Source organism: Apteryx mantelli, chromosome 10 (genome assembly GCF_036417845.1).
Source record: "Apteryx mantelli isolate bAptMan1 chromosome 10, bAptMan1.hap1, whole genome shotgun sequence".
In the NCBI taxonomy this organism is placed as follows: domain Eukaryota; kingdom Metazoa; phylum Chordata; class Aves; order Apterygiformes; family Apterygidae; genus Apteryx; species Apteryx mantelli.
Window position 1 is genome coordinate 21,657,503 of NC_089987.1, and position 16,417 is coordinate 21,673,919.

General features: G+C 47.2%; 1 protein-coding gene across 2 annotated transcripts; it reads left to right on the plus strand.

The window, feature by feature from the left end:
* The first annotated feature begins 432 nt into the window (after window positions 1-432).
* On the plus strand, window positions 433-16,417 carry B3GNT9 (UDP-GlcNAc:betaGal beta-1,3-N-acetylglucosaminyltransferase 9). 2 transcript variants are annotated; one of them, XM_067302651.1, is made up of 2 exons: window positions 433-842; window positions 13,269-16,417. In XM_067302651.1, the coding sequence occupies exons 1-2, from the start codon at window positions 748-750 to the stop codon at window positions 14,575-14,577; spliced, it is 1,404 nt and encodes a 467-aa protein (XP_067158752.1). In that variant the 5' UTR covers window positions 433-747; the 3' UTR covers window positions 14,578-16,417. The 2 variants fall into 2 exon arrangements, with proteins under 2 accessions (XP_067158752.1, XP_067158751.1); XM_067302650.1 differs by lacking the exon at window positions 433-842 and adding an exon at window positions 12,282-12,330.

A 16,417-nucleotide genomic window follows, 5' to 3' on the forward strand; every position in this document is an offset into this window, starting at 1 on the left:
CATTGGAAAGCTGCACATATTACAGCTTTACATGGTAACACCGTGTTCAATAAAGGAAAATGTGGGGGCTGAAATTAAAAATACATTAAAAAAATCACTGATACTTATAAAAAAGTAATGTTTACATGATGTATAATGGGTGTTTTCAAAAGCAACAGAGTAGATCAAGAATTGTTTCTATGAACGAGGTCAGAAAAATCAGTGCATTTCCTGTTAAAAAAAATTGCCACGATAAAATCATTGCCTTTGTTGTTGTTGTTCTTTTTAACCCGTAAAATAGCCATGGCCATGCCGGGTTTGAGCACAGACAGCGTTAACAGGTAGTCGGGAAGCCTCCAACCTGGCACCGTGTTTAAACCCCAGCCAGCCCCGCTCTGCCCCTTTCCTGGGAGCTACCGTCGCCATGCCGGGACCATACGTGGTCCGGAGCAGCCGGGCGCGGGAACATCTGTGCTCCCAAAGGCAGCGAGCAGCGGCCTCGGCATGTCACATGACGGCGCTTGGGAATTAACCCAGCTCCTTCCCCCAGCGCAGTTTCTCCTTCCACCGCTCTACCCAAGCGAGCGTTTGCGAGGAAGACGCACAGCGCGTTGTCTCAGAGCCCCTTAGCACATGCACGCCCGCACGTATGCACACGCGCGGGGAGAAACCTGGGCGCCTCTCCTCCTGAAAACGACCCAAACTGCGGAAGAGCCGGCACCGCTTTGCTTAGCGAGGATTTCCTCGGTTTCGCTCAGAGGCTGAGGAATGTCTAACGCTAACGAGATCCAGATGTGCCCGCTTGGCAGCCCGTGCACGAAACGCTACCGAGGGGACGCAGGATCAGCGCTATCAACTTGGATGTAAGTATCCAGTATTTATGTCTGATCAGGGTGGGGGACAGTTATATGGAAAGCAATGCGAACTGGAGACTTTTCTATTGTTGCGCTTTCATTTTCTTCCATCCCACAGCTTTTTCGCATGTCGTGTCGTTACTGCAGTACTTTTGCAAGAAGCCATGCAGCAATCCAAATTGCAATCGTTAATGTGCAGCAGAGTCAGCTGCAGGCTCTGAATATGCAGCCTCTGGCCCGCTACGTGTGGCTTATACTTTGCTTTGCAAAGAACTTGCTTTGCAGGTTTTATGCTGTTTTTCAGGAAGAAGGTTTGGGGCTCTTGCACAGAGTGGCTCCAGTGCTCCGAGGCAGGGTGCTTTTTCCAATTGTGATCATATTAGGGAATCGGCACATTGTGTTACAAGGCACTTCTTCGGTAAAGGGACATGGTTCTTTCCATTGTGTTACACTATTCCATGCTTTAAACAAAACACGCAGGAATTTTTAAGCCCTCTAGTATAGTTAGAAGAGAAGGAAAAAAAGTTAAATTCCAGTGAAATCGGAAGTTGCTTATCACAATTTTTAAAGAGCTTTCCGTCAGATCCTGATAAACTTATGCCTTGGGTATCAGCTCGAAATCAGTGGAGCAATTCAGAGTGACCTTCCTCTTACATTCATGCCTGGGCATAACAATACATCCACGTTAATGCATCTTAATTGCTGGTGTTTTGGTGGCACATAGGCAAATTGTCAATTTATCCGATCAGCAGAGGACGCAGGAGCTGCAAAGGCAGTGAGCATTGCAGACGGGGAGGGCAGGGGAACGCAGGGCAGCGGCTCCAGCGTGGCCATTTCTAGGGTTTACGCCTTCACTAGGCTGCAAAGTTTTTTTTCCCCTTCTGGGGCTCAGGGGGAAAAAAAGTCTGCAGAAGAGGGGCAGGCTCCTTGGTCTGCATGCAGCTGCGCCGGCAGGGCCTGTCTCCCCAAAATACTGAGGACGTGAGTTAAAAGCTGCTGAGCACTCAATACTCCTGAAAATCAGGCCATCTCCACGCCAGCCTGTGTCTGGATTTAGGAAACTACCCATCAAGGCTGCTCCGCCTGCCCAGCACAGCTGCGCGCGCCCTTCTCTTACCTTGCAGGTGGCGGGAGCTCTCGGGAGAGGCAGGTGCGGTGCTTAGGAGGAGCTGGCCTGGGACAGGTCCCGCAGAGGAGCGGCACCGTGCGTGCCGTGCGATGGCAGGGCCTGGCGGGGCACAGCGCTGCCGTACGCGGGAGCTGCTTCGTTAACGTGCCCCGAAGGCGTGCGCGGCCCCGAAAGGGCCAGGGAAAACATCTGGCATGGCTTAAATGCAGCTGAGCTGTGGTTCCCAAACTGTGCCACCCGCACCCCAGTGACTTGCAAACCACGCCGACTTACAAGCCAACTTCCACTCCACTTAACATCCGTCTCCATCCTTCATGCAGAAAGCCTAAAAATCTGCAGTTCCTCAGCTTTTCAGTTTTTATGCTTCATAAAAGCTTCATCTGCCCAGATAAAAGCTAAAGGAGGCAACGGGAACATCAGTTTGCAGGTAGTGGTCTAACCTGCGACTGGCATTGCAAAGCCGAGGCTGAGTGAGCCAACAGGAGAGACTTTGTCACGGAGCGGGGCCAGCCAGCTGGGAAGCTAATGAAATTGCCTATTTGGGGCCTGGTGCAGGCAGATCAGTAAGAAAGAAGTCATCCTCCCCTGTAATGGCATGGATATAATCCATTCGATCAGGCTCCAAACTCCTGGGAAAGCTCTTTTACGACATTCAGCTAGTCAAATCTCAAAGCATATTCTCAGCTTGTTTATAGACTTTGAAACTTTTAAGCATCTGAACGGAACAGGCTGTTTCTTCTGTAAGTCAGTCTAGCAATTGTTTTTGTTACTCCATTTTTCTAGGGCTCCGCACTAAACAACATGCCAAGGGTGTCTCTTGCATTGCAGCCTGGCATTTCCTCTAGGCAGCAAGATCAAATCGTTCAGCGCCGCTTTGTCATTCCGTAGCTTCAAATGAGACCTCTTCACAAATCCCCTTTGATGCACAGGGACAGAAGTCGTCCTTGCGTCAAAGCCACTTACATTTTATCAACTTGGATGGAGGAAAAAAATCAAACCAAAATAAGCAAAAACCACAAAGAAACCATGCAAGAATAAAATTTGTTATATAATGCTCAAATATAGCAATGAAAGAGGGTTTCTTCCCCTTTGCCAAACACACGCAACCTTTTCTCCTTTAAACACTCCAAAACCAGTTTAAACCTTTAAAGCCAAGTTGTTGCACACATGCTTTTTATATGAATCAGTTGTACGCGAGGGAGAACGAACACTGCGCTGGAAGCCAACAGAGTTTCCTACAGGCACTCCGGAGAGCCCAGGCAGCTGTATCATGCAAAACGCACACAACGTCTTGCTTTCAGGAGAGCTGGACTGACCTAACTCATGTTAAACTTGGGCAAAAACCTTTGCATTGGTGCTACTCTCCAGATTTCTTTAGGAGGATGAGAGAAGGATGGCAATGCAACACCGCTCAAATAGAGCAAAACAAGTAACCTGTGTATGAAACAGCACTCCAAGTTTTGCATTTTTAGCAATGCATTTCAGTTAAACCAGAGCAGATTTCTGACATGAACATAACAAGGCGCGAATGCATGAGCGTATCAACCAGCTGTTCGTTAGCTGGCTCTGGAGCAGTATAGGAGTCCTACAGAGACACCCTTTGCTGAGCTTTAAGGCACCTACCGCGGGTACGGCGGGGAGGGTCGCCAGGCAGCTGGTGGATGCCGCAGCCCCCCCTGCGCTGCCACGGGCTCTAGCTCACCAGAATAGACTCGAGAGCTCTCCTGGCTTTGGGCCAGGGTGGAAACTGGGCCAGAAGGAGAAGGCTGGACATCGATCTCGAAGAAGAGGGTGGGCATGATGGGAACGCTTAGCCGTGCTGATGGGCAAGCTTTTCACTAGCAGGAGGGGAAGGTACGGAGGAAACGAGGAGCCTGCGAAAAGCAGCATCACCTGGGAGCAGCACTGGTAAATGGGAGCTTTATTTCCTTCCCCAGCTGAAGCAGCAGTTGACAGGAACAAATAGGAAGGGTGGGAGCTGAGAAGCCTCCACCAAGGCTGGCGGGGAGTCCCTGGAGAGCAAGCGTCTGGGCCCAGAGAGGGGCTTTAGCCAAGCCTGGCCTGGGAAGCACTCCCTGGCTCTTGACATTTCTGCTCAGGATTTCCACTGGTGAAGAGGGAGGGGAGGGACAGCCGAGAGGGTGAGGCTTGAAGAAGAAAGAAGATCCAGCAACCTGGTGTTTTAAATCACGGAGACTGCCTTCTGCAAGGCCCCATCCCAGCAGCCCTGCCCCTCCCAAAGCCTCATGCTGTGCAAATATCGCAGCCTTGAAACGCAGCCAAGATCCACATCGCAAGGAACTGCTCGGCCAGAGCCGCTGGGCTCGGTGCTCCGAGGGGCCGGGGACTGAGCTCCGAGGGGATGGCGAGGGGCCAGGCCATCGCTGCTGCATACCATGTGCAGGGAATGGCGGCCACATTTTCCCCGAGCATGGTGGCAATCCCTGCGGCCTGCAACGCAATCCCTGCAGCCAGTAAGCTAGCGAAACCGCTCCTTCCTTCGCACTCACGGAGCAGAGCATCAGCACGGGGAGATCGGGAGGGTAAAAACAGAGCGTGCCATTCCCTGGGCTTTGGCCATGCTCAGATGCTTGAAGTGAGCAGCTGCTTAAGTCCTGGTAGCTGTCAAACAGCTAAACAGCCCAGAAATCATGGAAAATGTGAGCACTGGGGAGCAGATTTCTTCTGGGGAACCCAGAGGTCCTTTGTGCTTGCAGGATCTGATGTACCAGGGCAGCAGGCGATGTGGGCACGAGAGCGTGTGGTTTTCCAGCACGAGAGCTGGTCGGGGCCGCTTTGGGCCAAGGGAGCGTTGTGAGACAGTCCGGCACAGTTCCCAACGGTTTTGTTATGAGGAAGGCTCCGGTCCCCTGGGACCTGCCCTGCGTCTTGGGAGTTCACAGTGAGACAGGAGCACCAGGGCGAGAGGAACACAGCTTCACCTTGAGCCAGGACACAAGGGATGGCACGCAGACTTTATGTGCAAAGACTTTGTATGGATAAGCACCTAGCTCTTCTGAGCGGGGGGAGCTTAAGGAAGAGAGATCGCAGAGACCCCAGAGGGTATCGTGACTCTCTGCCTCTGCTGGAGGCCACAAGCCCACTGGGGCCCACATCCGATCCTCAGTCTCACCCATAGGTTTACTCAGCTCAGAACCAAGACTGGGCATTAGGTGTCAGGTTTCTTCCCTGGATTGAACTAATACTTTACTAATAATGGTTTCTGGCCTCCAGTTATGCAATAAAATTCTGCTTCTTATTTTGTATTGTATCACTTAATTGGGAGGGAGATGATTCTTCATCTTTTTTGAAGAGACAAAGGCCCTGGTGTATTATGAAGTAGTTTCTGCCTAAAGAGCTTGCCTCCAAACCTTTCCAGATCAGCCTTTTTTGGCAGGCGAGTTACGTCCCAGTCCTGCCTAAATCAGGAGGTCAGTCTGCCCTCGCTTCGTGGAAATCAAACACATGGAGAAATAAATCACCTCCTCTTTTGTCTGGCACTCTGCTCCGGAAAGAGGTCCAGGGAACTTCTCAGTGAGCTGAAGCAATATTGCAGGAGGGTTCGGCCATAACGTTTTAGGAGAGACTCCAGACGTGCTGTCAGGCGCTGACACTGGATCTGTGTGCAGCTGCTTTACAGAGGGCTTGTCAAAAGGCAACTGTGCAATACAGCCAGCGCCTGGGTTATCTTCACTGGTTTGCAGGGGGAGATTAAGCTGTATGTCAGAGCATCTCCTGCATTCAGGGCTCTCTGCACGCACACCCTGTCCTGGGGCCTCAGGAGGAAAGCCCATCTGAGCCACACATATGGCCAGAAATCACTGCGCAGTAACTGCTGGTTCACAGCTGGATCTGGAGAGAAGTGTTTACCAACTTGCCTGATTTAATTCCTTCTTCCTGGTATTTCCTGTTCCTAGAGAACGAGGGCGGCTCTCTTCCACCCTGTCACCCAGGGGGAATACTTGCATGCTCGCTGCTTTGGGGGAGTGAGACTCTGCGGGCGAGTTTCTGGCCGGGCCTCCCTCGCAGGGTGAGCAGCCGACAATGAGCTCCCTGTTTCAGGATGTGTCGGGAGATAAAGACTCGGCAGGGCTCGGATCTGCCCGGAAGAGCAGAGACTCCTAATTGCCGTACGCCGGCAAGGCTTGGGCTGCTAGGGCCCCTGGGTCGGCTCGCTCCAGCTGTACGCATCCGGGCAGCGCTCTCCTTCCCTCGTTCGTGGGCCCGGCAGGAAGAGCAGACAAACACAGCCCTGTGCAACTGGAGGAGCAGCTGCATCAGCCAGGTAGTTCAGACCGAGCTCCAGCAGCTCGCGTGCCAGGGGTGGCTGCTCAGCACAAGACAAGTCTTCTGAGCAGCCTTCCTCCCTGCAGGCTGGCCCAAAGGGAGCTGGTTCAGTGCTCAGCATCGTCCAGGGGCCTCTCAGCCAACTCCTGGTAGTGGCTGCAGGGTTGGCAGGCTTTGCTGGAGGTCAGGGAGATCTAGCTGCCCTCACAGCAGGGAGGCTGTCAGGCTTTCCATACTTTAGGGTTTGGGTCCAAGGTGTGCTCATTTGATCAGAAGAGCTTTTCTCCATGGCATGTAGAAGGCAGAACTCAGCGGACCCAGAAGTCAAGCATTCTCCCTGTGATCAGGAGCTTTAGGGTCTCAGACGACAGGCCCAAGTGACAGTTGGTAGGAATATCTGGTCACCAAAGCTTAAATTACTGCAGACTTCTTGCTATCACCGTCCTGGTTCGGTGGGATGAAGCTAGTCCAGGCACGTCCAGGCATTTACACAGTTGTGACTGCAGGTTAGGCAAAACTTAAGTCGTTATTAGTGCTACCAGGTTCTCACAGTGACAGGGAGAGGAGGTAGAAAGGAACAGCAGCACAAGATCAGGAAGGGCTTAGGAACAGCATACGGCCTGGGATTTATTCCTTCTAAGTGCAACAGGATGGAAAAACTGCAGTTAAATGAGGTGGGAGAGGGACACAGGCTCGGACCACCCCGCTGCAGGCCAGACCCCGATCACCAGCTCACACACAGAGCCACGGTCACCAGGTTTTGGATTCCAGTGTTGGGCGCTACAACCTGACTACGATTGCATGGAAAAGGTTCAACCAACACAAAATGAAAACAGATTTCCATAACCTCAAGCACTGCGTCAAAGCCTAGTTGTTGCTCTGCAGTCAGTCCCACTCTGAGCAAATGCACCAGGGGAGAAACCAGCACGATCATCTTCCATCCACCAAGATGTATGAAATCCCAAAAGATGAGGACAAAAACCCAGCATCAAAACCTAGACCAGACTTTTAAGATTATTTCTGTTTTAACTGAACTCTCTAGGATCACTAAATGCACACTGGAAATCCAGGCTGTAGCCTGGAGCTTTCCATAGGGCAGCAGTTCTTGATGCTGCCTCCTCTCCACTGTTTCCCTGTTTTCCAATTTCTTGCCCTTGCTTCCCAACACTTTGGCTGCTGCCTCTGTTCCTTATCTGCTGCACTGGCTCCCTTATTATTTAACCGCCTGCTGAACAGTTTTGCTAACATGACGCTGTGGGGGTGGATTTCATTGTAGTTCAAGCCGAGACTGGCAAAGTGACCTCACAGGAGAGCCATACCCATTGCTTTCAGAGGGCTAGGACATCACACTAGCAGCAAGTAGTCTTGGTTGCAGGAAACTGCACAGAACAGTGTCCAGGTTCCCCAAAAGAAAGTTTCCACATTTGCTGAATCTCACCTAGTCTCTTCTGAAGAGCAGTAAGAGCAGCTTTCTGTCATTTATCATCAGCCCAGGATTGCAGGTAGGACAGCTGATATCTTGCAATCCCCTGTTTATTCCCCTCCACCCAAATTTTTTCATGTTCCCCTGTGGACTGCAAAAAGCTCATTGAACAAATGCTGGTGGTGGATACCCAACACTGTCTTTAGCTCATTTTACAGGGAAACAGAAGACATACTCTGTCAGCAATCACATCCCTGTGTACAGAGTGGCCCACAGGACGTACACAACTCCTCCACTGTACCACCTAGACCTACCGGTCTCAGCTCCAGCTCCAGCTCGGCGAAACAGACCCGGGAAGTGAGCTGGAACGCTTCGCATGTGGCAGGAGAGCAAGCTGAGCCATGAACGACCCACAACCATGCTCGCTGGGGATGCGCGCTCCCATCATCTGGGCTGGGACAAGTGCACAGCAGAGCTTGTTGCTCTGCTTAGTATCCTTTTGTTTGGTATATCACATTTCAGTTTGTTTGGATATCGCAGCTGCTTTTCCTGAGGCTGAGTAGGGTTGAATAATCACTCTTTGAAACACAGCAATCTGCCAGAATCATCAAGACTTCTCAGCTGATTTCAGAAATAGGATCCAGAGATTTTTTCCCACATGGACAAGTGTGAGCAGAAGTGGCACCTGCCAAGTAATGGAGATGTCTTGGTTGCTGCAAAAGAAGGACATTTTCAGGATCAACTTGAGGGTTCGCATCATTCAACTGAGAACAAAGGACTAACAATTTTTTTTAATCAAACTTTTATATTTGTCATTAAACTGCTTTTATTTCAGCACTCTTTGGCCGTATTTCAGAGTCCTCCTCTCAAATAAATGAAAACCAGGAGGAGGACTGGGCCCTCAGCCCGTGTGTGTAACAATCCAGGTTGAATTCCCTCAGCTGGATGCTCACCAGGCTGCCGCGTCCAGCGCCAGCCACTTGGAGCTCGTGTGATTCATCACCTCTTGGGCTGAGTAGGCCGTGGCACTGTCGGCCTCTCCGGCACACTTCCTAAGTATGGGCTCTCTCCTTGCTGCCACTTCACAGAAATGGGACCTCCTAGCCTGTTCCTATGGCTTGCTCGGCCCTCAAACCTTGTTGGTGTGTTGGTGTGCTGGGCAGGCAGGCTCCCTGGCAGGGGGTGACACAGGTGTACACAGAGCAAAGGCACCATAACAGAATTACTCTTGGCTTAACAACACAAAAGCCGGATGGTTTTAGATAAAAGACTGCTCACCTCTGCTTTGGGCTGCCTTTGGAGCATAAGAGTGCACTGAGACATCCAGATTTCCTCTCCAGCTCCTTCCACCCACTGAGTCAGCTTCACTCTGCCAGTGCTGCCACTACAAAAGCATCTCTTCTCTCCTGCTGCGCATCACTCCTCTCAGCTCCTCTGGTTTTACACCTTCTGGCATCAGCACTAGGCTCCCTTGTTCCAGTGTCCTGTTCAAGCTCAGTCTGCCTGGTTTCTCCATTCAGGCACTGCTGTGATGATCCCTGCCGCAGGAATTGTCAGGGAGCCAATGTGAAGAGCGACAACTGCCCAATTTTTCCTAGTTTGAGAATACCGGAGACAGCCCTGGCAGCTAACTCCACATTCACCAAGGCATTGAGTGATACAGCAATTTTATAACCTCAGCTACATTTCACAAGTTGGACAGAGATTCCCTGCATCATCACAGCCGCGTACGAAACAGCCCAGAGAGCTGCCGGACAGCTGCGCTTTGGATGTAGCCATGCACTGAGAAGCTCTGCTGAGAAACACTCTGCTGGGCTCAGGTCTCTCATGTGGCATCAAATATTTTCTGCTCACTTTGATAGGCCTGGAATTTTTTTTCCCTGATGTTGAGTGGGGTGAATAATCCTTCTGGCTCTAGGAAATGCTGGCATATCTGCCAGAATCATCAATCTCTCTCTCTTGATTCAGTAACAGGACGGAGAGCTTTTCCCGCACTGACAGCCATGAATGATGCTGACACCTGTGCAGTAATCGAGGGCATTTCCTTCCAAAGGCGGAAGTGTCTAATATTGCCTGGAAGATCCATAGAATTCAATCAAGGAGTCACTTCAAGGGCTCACAACTTCTTTTGAAGACCAGATGTCTATATTCACCACTAAACAGTTTTATTTCAGGACAGAAATTACTATTTCAGACTCTTTTCTTTCAACAAATGAAAACACAGAAGAAAATCTGGGCCATCAGCCCAGGCGTGCAACAATTTAGGGTTTTTCTTGGCTTTTCTGAGGGTGCTTCTTGCCAGACTCCAAGATGCTGGCAGGATAAATCTGTAAGTCATGGAAATCATGAGTTTCATGACACACACTTTTTCTTCCAAATCCTAACCAATAAAATTAAACACAGCAAAGAGCCAAAACTTTTATCCAGCTCCTTAATTACCATCTGCAGTCTGGCAGCTGAAATAAGATCAGACTTTTGTACAGAAAAGAAGAAAAAAAGCTATTAAAATGGAGAAAGAGATGAGACTTTACAAAGAGCACTCGAGGGCCTCAGCTCAACTGGCTATGCACAAACATGCCAATGCTGTCTGGATCAGCCCTGCAAGGGGCTGAGCATCTGCAGCTCCCTTGGGAGACACTGGGGACAGAGCTGCTTAGCTTAGCTGCTTTGGTAGAAGTAACAAAATTGCCTCAGTTTTGGTTTTTGTGAGCTTTTTGAGACAGGTCCTTTTTTTCCAGGTACCCGCTTGAATATCCCTGAGCATAAAATCTCACTCTCATAAGTGACACTCGGTGCAGGAATTAGTGGTTCAAATTCAGCCGCACGCTCTGGGTGTACTGAGTTGCCAGGACTATTCTTTTATATTCCTGGAGCTTCTGAACAATTTTTGAAGGCAACATGAGGGAAAGCCTGCTGTAAACCTCATCTTGACCAATAAAGGCTAATTTATCACGAAACTGAACACAGCAGGTTGCTACAGAGCACAGTAATCATGACTTGCCAAGTGTAATTTGCCCATGACAGATGTAAAACGCAAACTAATATTCTACGCACGTTAGAAGGGGCTGTTTCACAATGCTGAAAATAATCATGAGCCAAGCCACATGGGAGAAAGCACACAAACAGAAAACAGCTCCTGACTATTATTTGGATTTTCACAACCATCTATGAGAGGCCAGGGAAAAAGAAAACTCTGCAATCTCATAATTAATATCAAAGCTATACTAGCTATAGCTTTACCTAGCCTAGAAGAGAAGCAAAAGCTGCAATAAAAAAATCCAACAAACGGGGGAAAAAAGAGCAAGTATTTGTCTTCCTGACAGCAAAAATTCTGTTAGAGGCTAAAAAATGGCAAGAAAGAAGTGGGCCTGAGGAGAAATACAGGGTCATCAAAAGGACAAGGAGGAAGTGATTTTAAATCTGCTTGGACCACAAGGAATCCTACCAATGCACAAATAAACCATTTGCTACAATACAATTTTCAGTAATACTGGAGACAAAGCAGACCGGGTCAGTAAATATTTTGAAGCTGCACTTAGAAGAAACATAAATGATACCATGTGATAATGAAATGCTCTTCATTTCAACAGTAACATAAAGATGTAGTCAAGTAGGAGCGAAAATGCAAAATATTTTTAAATGAGCAGGTCCAAGTAACATGCACTTCAGGCGCTATTTTAATCCTTAGTAATTACAGAGTTGTCAGTGTAATTTTGAGCTTCAAAAAGATAATGCTAAGGCTGATACGAAAGTTACAGTTAACAAACAATTAGCAAACAACAACACCAATGCAAAAGGATTTATGAAAAACAGATGCCAAATTAAAGAGGGCCCTGCTTCAGGTGATATCCAAATTAGAATCACAGTGAACAGTATTCTTGTAAAATACTTCAGTGCTCATAAGATATTTGACTCAGCAACACCGCTACATGGCTAGACTTTAGGCTAAGACTTCATCTGTATGCTCTGTAGGCTGAAAACAGTTAATTAGAGGAGTAATTTACCTAGGAAGCCACTAGTGCTGGCTTCTCCATCGTTTTCAGTCCTCCATCACTGCTCAAGTAAAGAGTGTGCCTTAAGTGAAGACAGGCTGCAGTTCAACCAGACGTTCTTGGCTCAGGAAGTTATTGGATAAGGTCTTTTCAACTAAGTCAAACAAAAAGACAAATCAGACAACTGTAATACTTAAAATCCAAGTGTCTACTAATACAGTATAGGCAAGATAGATCTGTAAATCACAGTGCAATTGTAAAAGGCTATATATAAAAGTATATAAAGGCACTTGTGGAAAATTTGTTTGGGTGAAGCTGATCTTTTAAAATAATACTCTCAGTTAAGAACTGCAAGGATTAGGATTGCAACCTGCCTTGCTTTAGGTGGGGCTTAAATAGATAGACATGCACTTCCTTGGGAGCCCGGAGGGACTGTCGCTTCACCTCTGGTCCACCTAGCTGTTTAGCCACTGTGGGAAACAATGCGGCTACATGTACAGCGGGGATTAAAGGATCTGCCTTTGGCGCAGCTATGGACACATGACCGGTCCGCTCCCTGAACTATTTTTAGATGCTGCTTTCTGCCTTCTTGTAACTCTTTCATTATTATTATTATTTTGCAGTTGAAGAATTGACTGAATGAGACAGAAGAGCTCTGGGAAAAGTGTAAGTGAGGAGTCAAATCTTGTGTTTCATAAGGCAGCTTCATCTCACCTGTGAATAAAACACTCTTAACACTCATCTCTGCATTGCATGACTGCTTCTGTGTATTGGGATTTCTTTTGGCCACCTCTCGCTTACTGATTAGGGGTGATCTGGCAGAGGCAAAACACCCTTGGTTACCAAATGTTATAATGATGATATATCCCTTCTAACTTTATTAACTGAAATGAAGTTATTTAAGATAGTTTAATATATTAATAAATATTACTGGCAGCAAAAGGGCCCTATGTGCATTCAAGAGTGAACCTAATGTATTCATTTTGAATACATTATTCAATGTATTCAATTATAATCAGCAGTTTATGAGAGCTGGCTTTACGTGCAGGGAAAAATCCAGCAATTGCCAATTAAACACACTGCCACTGCAGAGCCTGCCCTTTAGCAGCCAGATTTGTGCTTCTCGATTTTGATTCAAAAAGGGTAAGAGCAGTGAGAAACAGTTACCAAGTTCCATAAATCATTAGTTAAAAAAAAAAAAAAAAAAAAAAAAAAAGAGAGAGAATGGCATTGGCCATCTCATTTTTTCTCAGGGTATTGGAATTTCTGAAACAGCAAAATGTGCTCAGCAGAGAGGGACGCAGGAGGAAGGGCTGATTTCACATGGTATTTAAGGAGTGTTTTTCAGGACATTGGATGACTTCTTAGTGACTTAACAGCCAACCAAGTCACAAAGCCAGAGCACTGGGAACAGTGCTAGATTTCCCACCCGTGTGTCTTTTGGCGAGTTCCTTAGTGTGTCTGTGTTGGCATGAATAAAATGGTAATATCCCTATACTTTGCTGGCTTTTTTTTTTTTTTTAAATGGGACTTTAATTAGTCCTACCTGCATGCTTCACAGCTGCTGAAACCTCTTTGCTGACATGCAGTGCATTTATTTACAGATGGACATTGGCACCAGGCAGCTCAAACACACGTTTTAACAGCCCTGGAAACACTGTGGAGACAATGAAAGTACGTCTCAAAGGGGATGCGATCTGTACCCTGTTCCTGGTGGTAGCACTTGGCTCTTTACTCTATTCCCAGCTAGAGCACTTAGCCCCAGCAGGAAACAAGGAACTGACACACAGGAAACCTTCAGTAACACAGAGAATTTTCTCTGATCTCAAGGCACCCGGGAGACCTATGCCAGTGGAGGCAACAGTTCCCAGACCCCAAATAATTCCTATGGTTAGACAAGCAGAGGTGGCGAATAACAGGGTCCAAACTACAACTTCACCACCATTGACTGATTCTACCTTCAACTTCAAGCGTTATCTCCTAAACAAAGACAACAGGAACTTCAATCTTCTTATTAACCAGCCCAAGAAATGCAGGAAAATACCTGGAGGTCCCTTTCTGCTCATTGCTATCAAATCGGTGGTTGAAGACTTTGACAGACGCGAGATTGTCCGTAAGACTTGGGGTAGGGAGGGTTTGGTGAATGGGCAGCAGATTCAACGAGTTTTCCTCCTGGGAACACCAAAGAACAGGACAGTGTTAGCAACATGGGAGACGCTTATCCATCAGGAGAGTCAGGCATACAGGGACATTTTACTCTGGGACTTCATGGATACTTTCTTCAACTTGACCCTGAAGGAGATCCATTTCCTGAACTGGGCTGCTGAATTCTGCTCCAATGTGAAATTTATTTTTAAAGGTGATGCTGATGTTTTTGTCAATGTAGAGAACATTGTTGACTTCCTTGAGAGACATGACCCCACTGAGGACCTCTTTGTTGGGGATATCATCTACAATGCCCGCCCTATCCGTGTCCAAAAGAGTAAATACTATATCCCAGAGACCATGTATGGGCTAAGCATCTATCCAGCCTATGCAGGAGGAGGAGGTTTTTTACTGTCCAGCCGCACCATGAGGAAGCTCTCCAGGGCTTGCAAAGAGGTGGAACTCTTTCCCATTGATGATGTCTTTTTGGGCATGTGCTTACAGAGAATCAATCTCAAACCCATTTTGCATGAAGGATTCAAGACCTTCGGCATTGTCAAGCCTTCTGCTGCCCCACATCTACAGACATTTGACCCCTGTTTTTACAAAGATCTCATGGTAGTTCACAGTCTAAAAGTTGCTGAGATCTGGCTAATGTGGAATCTGCTCCACAGCCCACGGCTTTCCTGTACTCAGAAGAAGCAGGTGAAGAAGCCTTTCCAGTGGAAAAAGAAAGTTCAAACAGCAACACGGGCATCACTCTTCTGATCATGCAGACAGGCTGCAGCAGAAACACATGGCAAACCAGCTGAGCAAGGGAACCTGGAACTGTTGCAACCAAGCAGACGGACTTTAGAAATAGAGTATTTTAGCATATCTTATTTACTGCATTAAGAGAAGAATACAAACTATTGCAGGAGTTTGCCAAAATTTCACATTTGCACACACATACTATATAGTAGGTCCTTCTCTGTTAACGAGTCAAAATAATTGTAACAATATCTTTAATTTATTATTATTTATTAGACTTGCAGTAGTGCTTAGAGGGCCAATATATACAAATGCATTGTAAAATGCAATCCTCAGAGATTTTTCAGTATTGTTAGGAATGTGACAAGTGGAAAGAGAAAAACAGGGCAAGAGATCATGCCAAGGAGCACAAGGATGGTTGTCAACCTGTTACCTTGATTAGAATCACTCAGATTCATTGAGAAATTACCAAACAACACAGTAACGAGTAAATGAAATCAGGTCTCCCCTCTGAATGCTCAAATCAAATTGCCACTGCCTGGTTGGTTTTCAAAGGAGAGGCCTCAAAAGAGGAGAAAAGAACAAATAACAGAGCTATTGAAAGAGGGTCCCAGTTAAGATAGACTATAAGAAAACTAACTGGAGGCCGAGGGCTGGCATGGCTGGTTGAGCAGAGGATGGGTAAGTAGGTAGTTGGGAAGGAGCAGAAGTCTGAAGGGCCTTTAGGGAAAGGATAAGAAGTTTCAGCTCACCCCTCTTTATGTCTTGTTTTTTCATTATTCATAGCAGCACTTCAGTTCAAATACCTGTTTTACTGACTTGCTGTCAGGACGCCAGAGGACCTGTCTGTGGTGTTTTGGGGAGCTCAGGCTCTCTACACTCTAGGCTGACTTGGCACTCCATGAAAACTCAAAGTCATCCAACAGCAGTTGATCTCTCTCTCACCATCTAATCCAGATCTTCAGAAGGTTTGCATCTGGAGAGCTCTATTTTTGCCTTTTCCTGGTGAGGGCAAAAACATACAGAACTGCTGCTTGTGTCACATTTGGGGAGCTTCTGCAAACCAAAGGAAAACTTGTTGATGGACTGGGCTGGTTTCTACAGACTTGGGCACTCTTGTACAAGAGTACAGCCAACTACAGAGAGCAGCTGAGACTTTTGAGATTGCTAAGCATGTAAGGTGAAGGCTTAGGGTATTCTTCAGACAAAAGGGCTTCAAAACACAAAAGCCTTTCTTAAAGGCATTGCAAAAAAAGCAAAAACGCACAGCAATCTTTCTGTTGGTAGATGCCTTCCCATGCTTCACTTACTGCCTATAACTCAGTAGGCATTTTAAGCATCAGACAAGGACACTGTTTTTTTGGGGGGGGGGGGTTTGCTCGGTTTTTTAAACAATGGTCAACACTTAAGCACTTAGAAGCACTTAGATCTGGCTCTAACATTCCTCCCACTCAGCTGTAGTTTGGGCTCAGTTCTCATTAACTAAGCACGTCATGGAGGAAAACAAGTCGGTAGTATCTATGGGTATGAATAATTAAAGGTATACAGCAATGCATTATCTTCATTTTAAGAGTTCAAACCTTATGATAACGTATTTTCAGGGGAAGGTAGAAATCAAAGGACCATAAGCTGATATGGGATGCTTTCAGGATGACACCTTGAAATATAAAATGCTCATGGGAGCTTTACGAGTAGCTCTGCAGGGTGTGGAAATGAGCCTTGCTGATGGGAAAAACACAGTCACTCTCCTGCCTGAAGATGCGTGACAGGCATGTATTTATGAGCTTGCACAGCAATGTATTGATTACTTTACAAGTTGGGAACTTATTTATACTGCAATTAAAAGCACATAAACATG